This window comes from Pimephales promelas, chromosome 5, assembly GCF_988280905.1.
Source record: "Pimephales promelas chromosome 5, fPimPro1.hap1.1, whole genome shotgun sequence".
Taxonomy (NCBI): Eukaryota; Metazoa; Chordata; class Actinopteri; order Cypriniformes; family Leuciscidae; genus Pimephales; species Pimephales promelas.
In genome coordinates, this window is record NC_142773.1 from 14,764,886 (window position 1) to 14,784,670 (window position 19,785).

Consider the following 19,785-nt stretch of genomic DNA (forward strand, 5'->3'; position numbering starts at 1 on the left):
ATGGGAGTTTTGGCGAGTGTCCAGAACTCAGTCGCGGTTAAACTCATGATGACCACTTACTGTATATGAAGAGTTCAGATGCAAAAGCCTCTAAGTGCCATTTGAGATTTGCTTCTAGAATGATAATTTTTATCAAGCTTGTATATTTAAGTTCAGTGATTTCACTTAAATGGCAATGATAATTACCTATTAATTGTTATTTAAGTGAAATTACTGAAATTAAATATACAAGTTTGATAAAAATCATCATTAAAGAAGAAAATTTCAAATGGCATTTAGAGGCTTTTGCATCTGAACTCTTCATATGTTAAAAGCTCAAGGAAATTAGAATCTTTAGTACGTGACCCAGTACTTTTTGACCCATGTTCTTTTCATCCATTAAACGATGAGAAGATTCAAGAACTATAATGAATGACTCATTTGGACTGCAGTGCAATTTTTCGGAATCTTATGAAGTCACAATGTTCTTCATTTAAACAATCCCCTCCCGCGAAATACGCAAAAAAGGTGGACGAGGCCTTGTTGAGCTGCATTTGAGAAGACAGTGTTGTCACTATGTCAAAGAGACGCTGTTTTTTCCACAGTATTTCCAAAACTAATTTGTTTGGCCTTCCTGACGAATTTAAAGTGGTTCAAACGTATTTTAAACACTGTTTCTGAACATTATAACCCCAATGTTTATCTGTGTTCTGCACATTTTATAGAAAACAATTTATTTCTCTTGCTTTTGCACTCCTTGGGAAAATGAACCCTGGTTTTGTGATTGATTACTATTTGTATTACTTTAGTTGTCGACAAATGTCACAATTAATTGGTGGATAACATCGTATCTACAGTATAATTTTTAAGAAAATTACAAAAAAAACATACTGTGCAATCCGTGCTTAAAGTCTGTACATGAAATCCGTTCTGGATGATCCTCTTGTTTGTTAAAATAGTCAGGGTCTGAATTAGTTTGAAATAACCTTAAAGGGATACTCCACTTTTTTTGAAAATAGGCTCATTTTACCACTCCCCCAGAGTTAAACAGTTGGGTTTTACCGTTTTCGAATCCATCCAGCCGATTTTCTGATATTTAGAAGAATATCAGTAACCAGACAGTTTCTGATCTCATTGACTTCCATAGTTTCCTACGATGGAAGTCAATGAGACCAGAAACTGTCTGGTTACTGATATTCTTCTAAATATCAGAAAATCGGCTGAATGGATTCGAAAACGGTAAAGCTCAAATGTTTAACCCTGAGGGAGTTGTAAAATGAGCCTATTTCCCAAAAAAGGGGAGTATCCCTTTAATATTTACACTAGAGAAGAACTCGCAGTTATGGAGGGGAGGGATATTTCCCGAACATGCACTAATTGCAGTGCCAATCACAACGCACCGGTACAGCTAACCAATCACAGCACGTGTGTTTTGAGAAGGAGGGGTTTCATCAAAATCAGTGTGTTCGAGCCAGTAACAATTTAAAGTATGTGAAAAAATAATGCGTTTTTTGAACAATCAAGCATAAAACCGTATTCTTGTACACCTCAAAAACAATATCGAGACTTCGTAAAATGGCGAAATAGGACCCCTTCAATACAATGCAGTGGACAGATGTATTTTCAGGTACTGTATAGAAAATGAACTACAACAACAAATGTAAAGTGTTTCTTAGATCTCATTGTTAGATGTTTTAGCCATACTGAATTTGTTTGTCATAGATACCTGTAGAAACCTTTTAAAACGACTCCAAATTTGCTATTTTCTGACATTTTATGGATAAAGTGACTGTTTTTAAAGAGCTTACTGCATTTCTTTATTCTGTTTATATTACCAGACCTGACAATAGCTCCGCTTCCTAAATTCCCTCCCTATAGCAATGTACCCACACACCCTTTCCTGCATATTAAGTTCCATTCGAGAACTAAGCACAGAAGTGTGTGGCGCTGGAAATGAGGGCACCATATTTTAGCGAGGGAAAGAGAAACAGAAGACATCCTACTGGGTGTTGATTCCCTGAAGAACTCCAGAAATGCTTTGCACGCTTTTAGAGGGGGCAGGCTATCTTCAAAGATTATTGACTTGGGGATAAAATGACCAACCCATGTCATTCAATCCTTAGCTGCATTAAATGCACCTTTGTACTGAGACACAGGTTGAGTCGAGCTTCTTGACACAGCCAGAGAAATAAAGCCACTTTCCACTAATGCCATCCTGGATTAGGGAAGCACAGGAGACTTTTCCCAGATAGTAAAAGAAAATGTATAAGTGGACACGTCTCAAATCAGATATACTGTGGGTTGTATCATGATAAAGCGTCCATTTAAATCTCAAAACTTCTTTACTAGTGCAAAAATGTATTGAAACTAAGCCACAAAAACAATTTGTTTCTAGACGTCTTTTGGTCTAGTCTAAAGCAGGAATCATGCTGATGCTATCGTGCTTTCAGAGATTGCTATGAATAATATTTATCCAACTTTTTGGCAGACTGTGACGTGGTATTTTTATCCGTCAATAGAATATTATAATGCTTGTGGTATTGATATCAGACCCTTTCGTCTTTGGCCTTTCGCATCGTGTTGTGGGATCTTGACTTCTGTTTATTTTTTTATTCTGGTCTCACAGTGTGAAAAAGAAATTCACTGCAAATCTTCTTTCACATCTCTTTGGGCACTTATTTTCTTCCCTTTTATTACTTTCTAATTTCTGTAAGCATCTCTTTCTGAATTGTTCTAAAGTAGAGAATTGCAATGTATTAGAAATAATTTCTTCCTGCAAAATGTTCGAAAACATTTAAAATTATCTTTCACCCTTCGGCATTTTTGACATTATTCCCAATGGTCACTGCCTCAACGTGACCTCCGAACAACGGAAGGCCTACCAAGACCGCTCAAAAGCTTGGAACCAACATAATTTCTAGACAGTTTATGTGTAGAAGCTTCTCTCGTTCTGAGTCTCACTAGCTGAAGAATGGTCTGCCCTTGTGCAGCGCTCCCCATCACAATGTGGAGGCGTCCATGGACACCACCTTCACACTCAAGGAAGCCCCCTGGTTTACACCTGACTGATACCAGTCGGTCGTTCTTTAAGGTTTCAGAGCAGTGACGCATTTCTGATCAACCTTGAGGGCGAAACAGACCGGAGGCCCATGCTTGAGGCGGTACTTGTGCTTTTAGCCTTAAAGGGTTAGTTCACCCAAAAATGAAAATTAAGTCATTAATTACTCACCCCCATGCTGTACCAACCCCGTAAGACCTTCGTTCGTCTTCGGAACACAAATGAAGATATTTTTGATTAAATTTGAGAGCTGTATCACTACCACATTGGCTCCTAAGGGACTGCCTCTTGACGGCCCAGAAAGTCAATGAAGAAAATGTTTAAATATCCCAAGTGACTACCGTGGCTCAATATGTTTATCAAGCAACGCGAATACTTTTTGTGCGAAAAAACAAACAAAAATAACGAGTTTATTCGACTATTTCTTTTCTTCCTTGTGGGCCAGAACGAGAATTCCTTAGATTTCCACGACGCATGCGCGAGATTTGCGATCTGCTTACGCCAGCTTACACTACTTCAGATCGCAATTCTTGCGCATGCGTCGTGGAAATCTATAAGGAAGTCTCGTTCTGGCCTACAAGGAAAGAAAAAAAGAAATAGTCGAATAAACTCGTTATTTTTGTTTGTTTTTTCGCACAAAAAGTATTCGCGTCGCTTGATAAACATATAGTTGAGCCACTGTAGTCACATGGAATATTTAAACATTTTCTTCATTGACTTTTTGGGCCGTCAAGAGGCAGTCCCTTAGGAGCCAATGTGGTAGTTATACAGCTCTCAAATTGAATCAAAAATATCTTCATTTGTGTTCCGAAGACGAACGAAGGTCTTACGGGGTTGGTACAGCATGGGGGTGAGTAATTAATGACTTAATTTTCATTTTTGGGTGAACTAACCCTTTAACTGCAGTGGGCCCATGCAAAGCAGACCCAGCTGAAGTATTGATGATGCTGAGGCCATGAGACCCAGCATTTTCTAAACCTCTTGAGCGGGACTTTAGTGCAGCTGCAGAAGGATTTTTTGATGCACTGAATATTCAGACTGCTTTCTGGCGACAGTGCCCAGAAAAGATATTTTCAGACTGACAGACAACAAATTTTCACCCAATTGCCTGTGAGACCTAGATTCTAGAGGTGTTCGAGTAATATGGTCCTGTGTTCTATGAGCTCTGAGTGCGATCGAGCTAGAATCAGCCAATCGTCCAAGTAGTTCAACACTCGCATGACCCGAAGTTTCAGGGGTGCTAGAGCCGCGTCCATGCACATTGTAAATGTATGGGTTGCTTGGGACCGTCCGAACGGTAGGACTGTGTATTGATATGCCTGGCCCTCAAAGGCGAATCTCAAGAATCGCTTGTGATGTGACGCTATTTGTATTTGGAAATAAGCGTCCTTCAGGTCTATTGACATAAACCAGTCCCCATGGCAAATCTGGAAAAAGGATTTTCTTGGTTATGAGCATTCACAAGCACTCTGTTTAGCTGTCTTAGATCTCGAATGGGTCTGAGACCCCCATCTTTTTTGGGTACCAGAAAATATCTGCTGTACAGGCCCCCTTCGCTCTGAGCTTGAGATAAAGGCTCTATTGCCCCTTTTCTCAATAAAGTCGTTTTTACCGTAGATTTGACGTGTAGTGGCGAAGACGTCGAGCGTACTGCAGTGATAGCCTCTTTTCATATTGTTCAGCATCCATTCTGATACCCTGGGAGACTGTGCCAACACATTTGTATGAATAGCTAGGGATAGAATGAGATCTAGGCTCTGGCCGCGACATAGTGGCGACAGGGACGCTCTGGTGTGCTGTAACGTAAACACTGTGCTTGCAGTACTTGAGGCAGGGGGCAGCCTGGCTGTGCTCGATTCCCTTATAGCAGTCTGCTGAGAGAGAGCGAGCGGGGCCGTGTAAATGTCTGTGAGTGAATGTGGGCGCGGGACAGCGGGCACATTTACTGCACTGAAAACACCGTCGGCCTGAGCTTGACTGTATATGTGTTGGTTTTGTTTTTACAGAAACCGTGGGACGTGCGCTATGTAGTGTTTGTGGGGACCGAGTAGTGAGTACGACGTGACTAAATTGTATCTGCTTCGAGAGCTGGGATCGAACACGGGTCTCTGGCGAGAAGGCTTTGGGTTTTACCACCGAGCCGCAGGGGAAAATGACATGAGCTTAAGTTAGTGTGAGCAGATAAGAGAGCGTCATCACAGTTTTGTGTGTCAGGCTTTTAAAGGGGAAATGAAGCAATGAATCAAGTTTACATGATTTACAAGATGGATTTCCAATATAATCAACAATTATATAAGAAACATTACAAATGTAAACATTTAGAAGAAAAAAAGAAAAAACTTTGTATCTTTCGCCGCCAGGGCGCCGCCATTGTGCAGGTGACGTCACGGGGTTGGTTGGCTCAAGTTTAACAGGCTCTGGGCATTGAAAATCGCGACATCAAACTGTGTTTCCACCAGTGTTTTGACCGCGAACGACTAATGTTAGGTACAGTTATTAGACAAAAAGACGACGTCTCATGTTATATGTTGACAAACTGCACATAGAAACATTGTTCGCGATGTCTGCCGTCAGATTCCCGTCTCGTCAACACCATGTAAGTTACGTTGCTGTGTAGAACAGCCGGTGGTGGTTTGGGCCGAAGAGCGGGTTTGCAATGCTAACTTACCATGTCAGTGTGGCTGTTGTATTGCGATGCCCTCCGTGTCAGAGTCCATCTGTTGTCAAGAGGTTGATCTTGAGCATGTATTGCGTGGTCAATTCTGCATCATCGGCACGCACGTTTACCATGCTGTGCCGGGAGTTAGACGCGTGGAAGCGGCGATGCTTTCCCTGAAGGATGTCAGAGCGGAGACACTTTTTCCTACTATATGTAGGCTGTAGCTACTAGCACTACCAGTGCGAAAATATTGACGTTTCATTTCCCCTTTAACAAATACATGCTAACTTGCATGGTAGAATAAGGGAATATGACGGCAGACATCGGGAACAATGTTTCTATGTGCAGTTTGTCAACATATAACATGAGACGTCATCTTTTTGTCTAATGACTGTACCTAACATTAGTCGTTCGCGGTCAAAACACTGGTGTAAACACCGTTTGATGTCGTGATTTTCAATGCCCAGAGCCAACCAACCTCGTGACGTCAACTGCACAATGGCGGCGCCCTGGCAGCGAAAGATACAAAGTTTTTTTCTTTTTTTCTTGTAAATGTTTACATTTGTAATGTTCCTTATATAATTGTTGATTGTATTGGAAATCCATCTTGTAAATCATGTAAACTTGATTCACTGCTTCATTTCCCCTTTAACAGGCTCATTGCTGCAATATTGACATTTCCAGCCGCTCAAACTAAGGGGAGCTGAGAAATCAAGATTGGTCCGGCCTCAGCAGGACTAGAAACGCACTCTTTCCTCAATTAGGCGGTGACGCATGCCCACGGGGGGCGGGGTAGCTTCCTTATAGCATAAAGAAAGATAGCCGCGGTTTTGATGCTGGCCTGTTTCCTTGACGACTCATGGGCAGAAGGGTCTGACGCTGGGATAGAGCAGCTGGCCTCCTCCACAGATGTAGCTATCTCATCATTGACAATGGCAGAAGCGGCGGCAGTCGGAGGCCGATGTCCGTCGGTGAGTGACTCGAGCGAACTGGCGAGCTTTCTCTGGCTAGAGAATATCTAGAAGATCTTTAAAAAGATGCTTGCTTTTTTGTGAGAGTGTGCGTTGCAACAGCAGAGTAAAAGGATATGAACGTCGGAAAGCGTAGCAGGTACGTTGACTGAAGGCAGCGAGACGAAGCCCAGCGACTTTAGATGCAATGGCATGTCCCACAGATGGCTTATTCTCAGACGGCGTGGCTTCTTCAATCTGGATCCAGCAATGTGTGAGCTTCACTGAAGAGATGAAAAATCTGATTATATCAGCCCATCGAGCTATATTTATAGGGCTAGGCCACTCCCGCTTTGTCGGGAAGGTGACGTAGTGGGCGTGAAGCATCACCAAAAGGCTTCTCTCGATAGGCTGCTGCAGTTGCCGCAGGACAGCCAATACACTCTAAAAAATGCTGGGTTGTTTTAACCCAATTTTGGGTCAAATATGGACAAACCCTAAATGTTGGGTTAAAAATGTAATGTAAAAAATTAACCCAACGGCTGGGTTAGTCCATATTTGACCCAAAGTTGGGTTAAAATAACCCAGCATTTTTTAGAGTGTAGGCACGCGAGCTACAGCAACGCATTTTACATTAATTAATTTTTGACTTCATTATCTCATTGAAAAGAGGTTTTCCCCTAGCGTAAGATATTACGCAGTACGAGAGAACCTCTCATTAAGAGAACTCTCACATTCTTCACAACCAGATACGTGCTCTGAGCCCAAACAATAAACGCACAAGTTGTGTGTGTGTCATCTCGTGTCAGAAGCCTGAGACATGGATCCACACACTTTTGAAAGGCTTATCACTTGCCATAATTGTTCTTACCTTTTTAAGGTATTGTAAATCAGACAAAACAGTCCCTGAAGACGAAAAGAGGATGACATGTTCTCTAGGCGCTCCCATACTTCCAGGTCGTACTAGTAATGACGTCATAGGCTGTCGCCGGTCAATATCGATTGCTTTGATTGGATAGGTTTTCAGTCGCCGGTTCATGTGGTGGGCGTTCCCCAATAGCGTCATCAACGCAGTGTGAGTTCCCTTTCGAAAGGTAAAGGAGAGTTTAATTTGAATTTAGTCAATGGTGAAAACTTGGGATTATCATACTTCACTAAAACTATATTTAAAAAAGTGTATGATATAACCCCAATTACATCATCATATTTAAATGAATCGGTTTCGATCTTTTGGGATTTTGAGTTTATTGCACATAGTGTTCAATGAGAAACTCATGCAGGAGACTCTCACTTCGTTATGGTTCTGGTCGGTTATGGGTGAATTCAGAGCAATTTTACTTTGTGTACATGGTGAATCAAAGCAGCAATTATACAGTTTGTTTACCTTTGATTCCACACAGACGCATATTATGTAATCTAATGTCGATTATTGATTCAGATGCACAACAGACCGAACACAACTTTCACACATTTTATTATCCACTGTATCAAAACCACATACAGATTTGCAAATTAGGATAGCTGGCTTTATTTCTGAATGTATTTGATGTCATGATATCATGTGGTTGGCGGTCTCTTGCATTCTAAAAATATCCTCTGCTTTGAATCGTGTCTGGATCACTTCATATAGTGATAGAAAACTGCAAATTTGTTCATGCAAATTACATTCCAAACTGAGCAACAAATAATGACTGATATAAGATTTATTTTTAGAGCAATCTGTTACTGACGCTAGATGTCCGTTGTAAATAATGCCATCCACATCATCCGATTTGTTACGCTTGAATATATATTCTCCCTCCAGCGCTTAAAATTATCTGAAAATGTCGCTGCACTCTTCAATAACACTAGAAATAACACAGAATGGGAGATGTGATATTTGTTAATTTAACCCTTTCAGAAAGATGCTTAAAGAAATTCAGAGAATGCTCTAAAATACTCTTGTGAAATATGGAATGGCTGCCTTTGAAGACCAACTCATCTGAGCAGTCATGCCCCCATCTTTCATACAAACTGATTCATTGTGATGTTTAAAATAGCCCAGAATTACAAAGCACATTTGCCTGCAGGTACTTGATCTATGAAGACTAAATTGCTACATGAGTTTATTATTGTCAATTTAGTTTCAATCTGTTAAAAATTGCAATGTTCCTACAGCATTTTTCTTTGTGGTTCGAATGTATTATTTTTACCTGAGTACGTTTATTCATTCCCATTAGGAAACTACCATAACTGAGATCAAGCAGAAGATCATGAAGATCTCAGAGGCCAGCGGAATAGTTATAGACGGCTTCCCTCGAGATGTGGGACAAGCACTTTCTTTTGAGGACCAGGTGAGTGCATTTTACTTTACTTGCATTACCTTGTGGATCCACTAACATTGAAGAAATGCATTTATGGAGTTATAAACTTGAGATCTGATTTTAATATTGTAGTCTGCTATGCAATGGCGTGAAATGTTTTTGACAAACCTCACTGCCATCACTGCCGCCTGCATTTTTTTCCCTCTAATTTGCATGAATGTTTATACATTTTTGACTTGTCACTCTGCTTCACTGTCGATCCCATAATTAGCCGTGTAAGGTATGCCACTCAGCTCTCATAGAGACTGTACTGAAAACACCCTCTCATTTCTACTCATTTTCTACATTGTTCCTGGAGACCCACAGTCCTGCGAAGTTTATTTCCAACCTATTTTCAAGTGATCCTTGATTAGCTGCTTCAGGTGTGTTTGATCAGGATTGGAACTGAGGCTATGTTTACACGGAAAAGATTCTGAAGAGAAAAAGAGTGGCGTTGCGTTATCACTTTTTATTCTGCGTTTAGACGAGCGTTTTAGGTGGGAAATCCACGTGCACATGGTGACGCAAAAGAGTGTGAAATTCAATGTAGTATGCATTCCAAGCAGCTAGGTGGCAACATGGAGCACTGTCACACAACCATGCGCCTGCGTACAACCTTCACTGTCAAGCAGACTTTTGCGTTTTTACCTTTTAGACGGGTACGCGGCGGTGGAGCGTTTTTAAGACTTCCCCTCTGGAGGGTGGTTTCACTTTTTTGCGTTTTTAAGCCCCAAAAACGCCGTTGCCATGTAAACGAAAGGCACATGCGATAAAATATTTTTACGTTTTCACCCGCGAGCGTTCTCGTGTAAACAGGGCCTGAACTGCAGGACTGTCAGTGGGTCCCTAGGAGCAGAGTTGAAAACAACTGTGCCCGGTTGAATAAAGCACCTTAAGTTTTTTTTCCCTTAAATATGAGATTTAAGGTGTGATTTCCCCTCAGCTAAGGGAATGACTTAAAGAGTGTTGCATTTAATCCCTTTAAATGGTTCTCTTGGGGTAACGGAAACCGTTGAGTGCGTGAATGTGGGTTGGTGTTTGGGTATATTGTCAGATATTGTGTTTTGCGGTAGGAAGTAGGCCATACGGAACCATTGCTACTGAACCTACTTTAAAGGTCCCGTATTATACCCCTTTTCACAAGATGTAAAATAAGTCTCTGATGTCCCCAGAATGTGACTGTGAAGTTTCAGCTCAAAATACCCAACAGATCATTTTTTACAGCATGTTTAAATTGTCATTTTGTTGGGGCTCAGAATAACGCGCTGTTTTAGTGTGTGCTTTTTAAATGCAAAAAAGCTGCTGCTGCTGGCACAGGGGGCGGAGCTTCTCAGGACAATTTCATCTCACGGAATGATGATAATATCAGAAACTCTCAGTAACGCTGTTCATTTCGAGTTGGACAATAATGCCTACAGAGTCAGAGTGCTGTATAGAGATGGAACAGGTATAGTTAGTAGTTTAATTACGGTTATTATAACGTATTTGTCATCTGCTTGTATGTATTCATTATTAATAGCCTACAAGTCTGCTGTTTCGGACCAGGTCCAAATGATAATCAAACATATACGGATGAGTTTAATAAAGTTTATTGTACATCACACAAAAGATGAAGCGTCAGTTTTACTTCAGAAAATCACAGTAAAAGCTGAGTAAACACGGTATGTTATAAAAAGTGCGCAGGTTGAGGGAGCATTCCTGTGGGCGGACGTTAGTCAAAAAACTGTTGTTCTGACGTCATTAAAGAAGGAAGTAGAGGGATGTAGTCCAAACGGGCCGTTCGATGGCTTCTTCTGTTAAATAAAATATCTCGCTTGGCATTGAACTTTGAGCTTTATAATTTTACAGATATTATTTATACTCTAACAACAACATTACACACTAACTAAAGTTTGAAACATGGGATCACGAAGAACGGGACCTTTAAGGAAGGCAGTGGGGCTTGTTGGCTTGTATGGTTGGGTTGCGGAGAGATTGTGAGATTGTGGTTAGGTTGCAAGTGAACTATGAGGAAGGAGCAACCTCAGCAGCAGGAGATATGTAAAGGTCAGTAAGATGGACTGAGTTGAGTAGGGGACGGAGTCACTGTCGAGTCCTCATGAGGTGTCATGGGCTAGTCGACGAAACACTGTGGAGTGGATGGAAGGTGGCCACTTGAAGACCCTAGACATGTCCCCTACTCGGCTCAATCCAAACGGTTGTGGTGCTGGTCCACTGGGGAGACCACACTGTAGGTGCAGCCATTGTGTGTGCTGACACGCCAAGTACACTGCAGCCGTTAACGCCGGACAGAAGGGGATTCACATCACCATATGGAAAGAAGCATAAGTGGATGGAGAAACATAGGTTACTGCAAAGCTACGTCTTAGTTTGTGTTTATGTTGGCAAAAGCTGAGTACAAATCAGCATGAAGTTTAAACATCTCTTGTGTAATGGAAATCACAATAGCGACCCAGGTTTTGCTGTTATAAAATTCAATTGGTGCCATGGACATGTTATTTGTTAATACAAATAGTGGGACGTTTCACAGAAAACAGCATGACATGGATAAGGAAAACAAAAAAGAAAACCAAAAATGAAAGAGAAGGACCAGACGAGATGAAACTCCAATTGATAGTTTACATAAATACTGAAAATCCTGTCATCATACTCCTAATCATGTCGGTTTAAACCCAGAAGGGGCCATTCACATATCGCGCCTAAAAACGCGTAGAAAATGCTAGGCGCACGCGTTCTCCTATTTCCAAAGAAGCGCTAGGGCGGTTGCACTCCGGAGGCGTCTGTCGTTGCTAAGCAACCATCAGCTGCGCTCTCCATTACATGAAGGAAATTTCAGCAATGGATTTCCACCACCGAAAAACCCTTGCTGTAACTCTGTTACAAGATTTATTTACTCAGAAAAGTAAAAAAACGCCGCAGTGTTTGGGTGCACCCCATACTACAAAAACGCAAGAACCATGGGGAATTTCACCAGCTGATTCAGGAACTCCGCCTGAACAATGGGAGGTTCAAAGCCTATTCCAGAGTGGACAAGGACCAGTTTGATTATATTTTAAGAAGAGGTAACAAAAATGGCGAGGAAGCTGATTGGTTGGTTCGTGTCACGTGACCTACGGTGCGCTTGCGGCATTCTGAAAAGTTGAGATGTTTTTATCTCGATGCGGCGCGGACGCGCCTGGAAAAAACGAGCGCGTCGCACCGCGACCGCGTCGCTTCCATTATGAGCGCGCATACCGCGCGCCTACATTTGAAATAACGAACTTGAACGCGCAAAAGACGCGATATGTGAACCGGCCCTAAGTCTTTCATTCATCTTTAGACACACATTTATTTATTTATTCATTATTTATTTAGCACAAGAAAAAAACGATAGATATTAAAACAATACTGTACATATGGATTATGCATGAGAGATAAGAAACCCCCAATGGCTTATAGTAAAACCTCTCCTCTGGAAAGACATTTTTAATATTCGCTCATCATTTCTGGCCATTTATTGAAAGACATAATATTAATCTGAATGATTCATGCTGTTTCGAAAGCTCAAATGTGTGCGCAAGCTCGAGAACCAATGAGTTGTGCCAACACTATCTCACGACCAATTCGTACGAATTCGACGCATGATTAAAAAGTGTCTAATTCGTACTAATTCGTACGACCTCACTCGTACTAATTCATACGATTTGTCTAAACCCACGTGATGGTTAGGTTTAGGGGCGGGGTAAGGGGTAGGTCATTCGTACGAATTCATACGAATGGGCCAATTCGTAAAATATGTACGATTTAGCAAAATCGTATTAATTCGTACGAGTGAGGTCGTATGAATTGTTACGAATTAGCCACTTTCTAATAATTCGTCGAATTCGTACGACTTGGTCTTGAGATTGGGTTGGTTGTGCTGAGATGTGCTTTATGTGTTTATACTATGTGAAAAATGGCAAAATTTTAATTTGTTTGTCATATAAAAGCAGCCAACCTGTTTGTTCCATGTAACACTTAAGTTTTCCAAACTGTACGTTATAATTACTATTTAGGGTCTTAATGCAATACGTTTGTTAAGAGATTACTTACGAGAAAAATAGATATTTAAGGGAAATTCTTAGGGTGTATGACGTTTCACCGAAACAAACCCTTAAGTAACACTTAACGGTTATTTTTTGCAACACCCATAAGTTTAAGGGAAACCTAACGGTGTTCTTAAGGGAAAATTACACTTAAGGTGCTTTATGTAACTGGGCACTGATCTAGAACACAATAAAGTAGCAATTCCATAGAAACCACCTAATGTATAACATCCCTCTAATAACTCCCTAGTAATGCCACACTTTACCAACCACCTATAACACCTTACTCATAACAATCTAGCAACCACCTTAAGTATAACATCCTTCCCATAATACCCTAATGCCAGAGCAACCACACAACACACCCTAGCAACACTCTGAACACTTTACCAACCACTTAAAACACCTTACTCATAACAATCTAGCAACCACATAATGTATAACATCAGTGGCGGTTCTACTTGTCAGCAGCCATATCACCCTGTAGCCCAAGACTGGTTGCCCACTGAAGCTAAGCAGGGCTGAGCCTGGTTAGTACCTGGATGGGAGACCTTCTGAGAAAGCCAGGTTGCTGCTGGAAGAGGTGTTAGTGAGGCCAGCAGGGGGTGCTCACCCTGTGGTCTGTGTGGGTCCTAATGCCCCAGTATAGTAATGGGGATACTATACTGTCAAAGAGCACCGTCCTTCGGATGAGACGTTAAACCGAGGTCCTGACTCTCTGTGGTCATTAAAAATCCCAGGATGTCTTTCGAAAGAGTAGGGGTGTAACCCCGGCATCCTGGCCAAATTTGCCCAGTGGCCTCTGTCCATCATGGCCTCCTAATCATCCCCATATTACCAATTGGCTTCATCACTGTCTCCTCTCCACCAGTAAGCTGGTGTGTGGTGAGCGTTCTGGCGCACTATGGCAGCCGTCACATCATCCAGGTGGATGCTGCACATTGGTGGTGGTTGAGGAGATTCCCCTCTGTATGTGAAGCGCTTTGAGTGTCCAGAAAGGCGCTATATAAATGTGATGAATTATTATTATTATTATTACTTTGAACTACACCCAGGGCGAGACACACTTCGAGCGCCCCCCCCCAAAAAAAAAAAAAAAAAAAAAACTTTGCATATTATAGGCTACAGTAAAAACTCGTAATTAAAGATTAAAGTTGATTTTAGTTGATCATTATGAAAAGTATTAGATAATATAGTGACCAAAATGATCACATACACAGAATCTTGTTCAAAAAGCCTAATACACAGTGAAATCAATTCACCAAGTTAATAACATTAAAGATTTGTTTTAAAGGAGTGTCTTTTTTCTTACTACTAAAAAAAGGTTAACACACAAAAAAAGGTTTTATATAAAGATAAACCTCATATTTCAGCATTTAAATCATCTCTATAAAAAGAATGAGTCAATAAAGATACATTCCTGACAGTTATAATGCACAGTAACTTATCTTTTATTATTAATAGTAAAATTCGTACTTGATTTTCCCATGGCTGTCGTTGCTATAGAACCATGCACTTATTACACTGCGCTCTCTCCACAACGACAAAGGAGTTTTAGTAGCTTATGTATTTCCACCACAGAAAAACGCTTGCTGTAGCTTTGCTAAAAGATTTATTTACGGAAAAGAGAAAAAACACCCAAGTGTTTGGGTGCACGTGCACTCCCATACTGAAAAGTTTATGAGCGCGCTTCCCGTGAGCGCATAATGAGCACGCTTCCCGTGCGCCTATTTGAAGAGGATTTGAAATAACGACCCCGAGCGCGCAAAAGACGCGATACATGAACTAATCAGGAAATCCCCTTGACATCGCTTCTGCGCACGGCACCTTCTCAGCAAGCAGGGCGCCATTGCCAATATATGAATCGAAATGATAAAAAATAGAAAAACTTCACGGCACAGAGGATTTTTTTTAACTGCTCGTGCCGCCCCCCATGTGACATGAAGAAATGCCGCCCCGGGCGACTGCCCGGTTCGCCCGTGCCTAGAACCGCTACTGTATAACATCCTTCTCATAAAACCCTAGTAATGCCAGAGCAACCACACAACACACCCTAGCAACAACAAGAGCACTCTAGCAACAGTCTAGCGACCACCCTTGACACTCTACCAACCACCTAAAACACCTCACTCTTAACAATCTAGCAACCACCTAATGTATAACATCCTTCTCATAACGGCCTATGGCAATGCAAAAAAATAAATAAATACCTTAAACACCCTAGCAACAACAAGAACACCCTAGCAATATTCTAGCGACCACCTTTGATGCTCTTCCATCCACATATATCAGCCTATTCATAAAAACCTAGCAACCACCCATAACACCCTAACAATGCCTTAGCAATGCCTTATCTAGAACATTCTAGCAGCATAGCCACCACCCATAACACCCTAACAACCACCCTACTCACAACACCCTAGCAAGGATTAGTTTTGCATGGCCAAACACATTCTTCTGAAAATATATAAATGTATCTAGTTGCACTGTTGTAGAAAATCACTGTAAGTCTTCTAAGTCCAGATTTATTAACTTCCAAAGCCACTTTTGTCACGACTAGAGCCTGCAGCATGAATACTTCTGAAGCATTAGTTAACAAGTACGTTTTTCTCCAGTCACGTTCAGGGCTCTCATCTGCGGTGTGTTCAAAAGTAAGGCATCACTGAGGACCCAATATAACATGTCAGAATCAGAATACAGATAATGGACTAGATTCTCACAGTCGAGTGAGTGATTGCTCAAGTGGATAATACAGTTGCATAGACAGGACTGTTGTTACTGTGTTTACCCTGCTGATGTCTTTTTTAGCTTTCAGAAAGACTCAGTATGAAAAAATGAAAAGAAAAATTGTGAAAAGAATTGCACTTTAGCATACTTTTAAAAAGAGAACTTGCAAGTGAAAAGTGTAAACTGAATGTAATGTTTCGGTTACTTTATTGCATGTTGCATCTTTATATTTCATAATTACTTATTTTTTCGGTAACACTTTACAATACGGGTGCACTAATATGCATTAATTCATGCTTAACGAATGCACAGATAATCATGATTTAATGCATAACTAATGAAGAACTAAACCATTAATTAATGATTACTGCATCAGCAACTAATAAAGAGTCTATATGATTAATAGATTAAGTAATACATGAGTTGTTATTAATTCATTGTGTCATTTTGTATTAATTCCTTAATAACATGTTTTATTAAGTAATAGTGTAAATTAATGTGTTAATTACCACAATTAGTCAAAGCTATGCATTCCAATATCCAGTTGCCTGCTGTAATTGATCATTAGCTAATGATTTGCAGAGGTATCATTATGTTATGACTTTACTTGTTGAGGCACATCATTATTAACTAGTCATTTAGTAATTGTAGTAATTTGCACATGAATTTGCACTAAAAATGAAGTAATTTATCATGTATTAATGCATATTAGTGTACCTGTCATATTATCTGGACGCTGAAATACAAGGCTTTGGCTCATTCTGGTAATTAACGTTTTAATTAACACTATTAGTTTAAAAATGAGTAATTATGGAATTAATCCACAATTACATATTTAATTAATAGCAGTTAATGTATGAACTAATAGATTAACCTTACAGACTCTTAATTACTTCATAATGTGGTAATCATTAATGAATAGCTTAGATAATCATTAGTTACACATTAATTCAGTATTATCTGTACATTAGATACGCATGAATTAATGCTTATTAGTGCACCCATATTGTAAAGTGTTACCATTTTATCTTTGAAATATAGTTAATGTACCACCTAATGTACTGAAAAGCATTTATGGTAAAAATACATTTTTTATTTCTATTAGTAAAAATATACTTCTAAGATTTGTAGTACTCTACAAGTGCACATTTAATACAATTAAATGCACTTATTTTCACAAGGGGTCGGAAAAGATCTCTGCGCCTGATAGACATTGGGACAATTTTGTCAACCAAAGAATGGGTTGAGATCTTATATTCAATTCACACCCTGGTGATTCGCATCCGCGTGAGTGAGTTGTCTATGTGACACGCGTCAGATCTCAAACGTGTAGCCTACTGAAACTCTTTATTTCCTCTGTTTTTGACAGGAACCACTTGACAACATCAAGAGATGAGATTCAGTGACAGGAGTATATATTAATGTCTATAAACCTGTCAAAAAGGAGCTAATGTCATCTTTGCTAAAAGGAAACCATGTGACAGTTCTCGATTGCATGTCTCAATGCACGTTCATCTCTAAATTACAGCCTATTCCTGTTTCCCATTTCATTGTGGCTATTTAGCTTTCATATTTTTGTTCTATTTCCTGTACAACACTACTCACCACTGCGGTCAGTCTCGAATTAACCTTTAAATTTTACACAAACACAAGATTGCTAGTCCGGATTTGAAAATTGAGGAAGCCACCACCTGCAAATGTCACACAGAGCCTTTTCTAGGGTGCGAATGAAGCAATCACCAAGTTCAGTTTGTCGATATGAGCAGTAAAATTTAACAAGCACCAAGAATCAGATATGCTTTCCTCTTCCTCTCTTTACAGCCTTCCTTATTTCACACCAATAATCTAAGAGATGCTTTAACATAGACAGAGATCTGTGTTCTCTTGTTGCTGCTGGAAACAGATTTTTCCAAACGCTTATCTCAGAAATGAACTTGTGAGGTCACATTATCGGTTGATTTCCTTTTGCAGGTACTGCATGTAATGGCATGCAGGTATTTTTGCACAGTGGTGGGTAATTTTGTCTCATCTGCCGATTGCACTGGCAGACAAAATGTAACACTGTGTCCTCCAACCAAGCCTGATTCCTTGTGAAAATGATGTGTGATGTCACAATCACCCGGCAATAAGCATATATTTAATGTATGCGGTTGTATGGCTTGCATGAGCAAACTTATGAACAACCACATAAAGCAAAGACGATACTGAACACTGAAACAAAGGAAACTGAGCTTAAAAAGTAACTTTTTTTTTTTACTTTTTTTCAGTTAATGATCTGTAAAAATGGACATTTGTTGGTAACACTTTAGAATACTGTATCTTACTTACTGCAGAATTAATAAGGAATTATTGACGAACTAATAGGTAATTCTTCATTAACTACTTCTTCACTACTGTTAACTACTAAGGAAGATGTGTTAACTAACCAGTATGTAATATAATTTTATGATTGTGTTAAGTATCAGTTAGTTAATCAATAACTAATGAATTCTGTCATACCTCCTGAAGAACTACTATTAATTATCTACTAATTAAGGTTCAAGAAAAATAACTAAGAAGTAACTACTTAACAGTCATACAAAACTAACCTCATATTATTTGTATATTTTATATACAGTACTGTGTGTGTCTGTTTTCCTCAGCATAGAATGCCACTGAGTAAATTCATGTATTTGAGGCAACGACTGAGGGAAACTGAAAATATAGGGAACTTATTAGTAATTAATAAATAAGTATCAAATAATTCTGCAGGAATTACTTAGAAGCTGGAACAGTATTCTAAAGTGAAAATATAGGGAACCCATTAGTAATTAATAAAGAATTATCAAATAATTATCTAGGAATTAGGCTACTTATAATCTGAAACAGTCTTCTAAAGTGAAAATATAAGGAACTTGTTAGTAATTAATAATTAACTTTTAAATAGTTCTTCAGGAATTACTTAGAACCTGGAACAGTATTCTAAAGTGAAAATACAGGGAACCCATTAGTAATTAATAAATAATTATCAAATTAATTATCTAGGAATTAGGCTACTTATAACCTGAAACAGTCTTCTAAAGTAAAAATATAAGGAACTTATTAGTAATTAATAAATAATTATTAGATAGTCCTTCAGGAATTACTTAGAACCTGGAACAGTATTCTAAAGGGACAATATAGGGAACCCATTAGTAATTAATAAAGAATTACCACATACTTCTGACTCAAATCAAACTTACTGTAAATAAAAAAAATATTAGCCTATATATATATTAACGTAATCATCTAAACCTTTGTAAAATACACGACAGTTACTTGCGACAAAGGCGAAGAGAAGTGAAAAAGGCAACAGTGGCAAGGAACCAAAACTCCATCAGGTGACGGAATGGAGAAAAAAACCTTGGGAGAACCCAGGCTCAGTGTACGTGGCTACCGCCATATTGCCGGAACTTGAATGGTGCAAAAGAAGTTTAAAATGTATAAGAACTAAGTATAATAATAAGGTGTTATATACATGAGATGTTTTTGCTTATTTGCAGATCATAGCCTATAGGTAAATGTCTGCACTTATTTTTCTTATTAGTGCTGAAGAATGACAAACTGACTACTGTCTATGAGTGTTAATTAGTAGTTACTTCATAGTTATATTTCTTGAACCTTAATTAATAGATAATTAATAGTAGTTCTTCGGGAAGTATGACAGAATTCATTAGCTATTGATTAACTAACTGATACTTAACACAATCATAAAATTATATTACATACTGATTAGTTAACACATCTTCCTTAGTAGTTAACAGTAGTGACTTAAGTGTTAATAAAGAATTACCTATTAGTTCTTCATTAATTCCTTATTAGTTATGCAGTAAGTAAGATACAGTATTCTAAAGTGTTACCCATTTGTTTATAAAGTGTTTTATTTCTACAATATATGGTGTAAAAACGTCTTAGTGCTGCCCTCTTTAGGTTGAACGGTGGCTACTGCAGTTGAATTTTCCTATTGGATGTTCCACACTTCGTGACG

General features: G+C 39.4%; 1 protein-coding gene across 3 annotated transcripts in view; it reads left to right on the plus strand.

The window, feature by feature from the left end:
* Positions 1-19,785, plus strand: part of ak5 (adenylate kinase 5) — a 172,974-nt gene that overhangs the window by 9,968 nt on the left and 143,221 nt on the right. For all 3 annotated transcript variants that reach the window (XM_089131013.1, XM_089131012.1, XM_039661240.2), the window contains exon 5: positions 8,866-8,979. In XM_089131013.1, the coding sequence (XP_088987139.1) occupies positions 8,866-8,979 (114 nt within the window). The remainder of the gene's footprint in view (positions 1-8,865; positions 8,980-19,785) is intronic.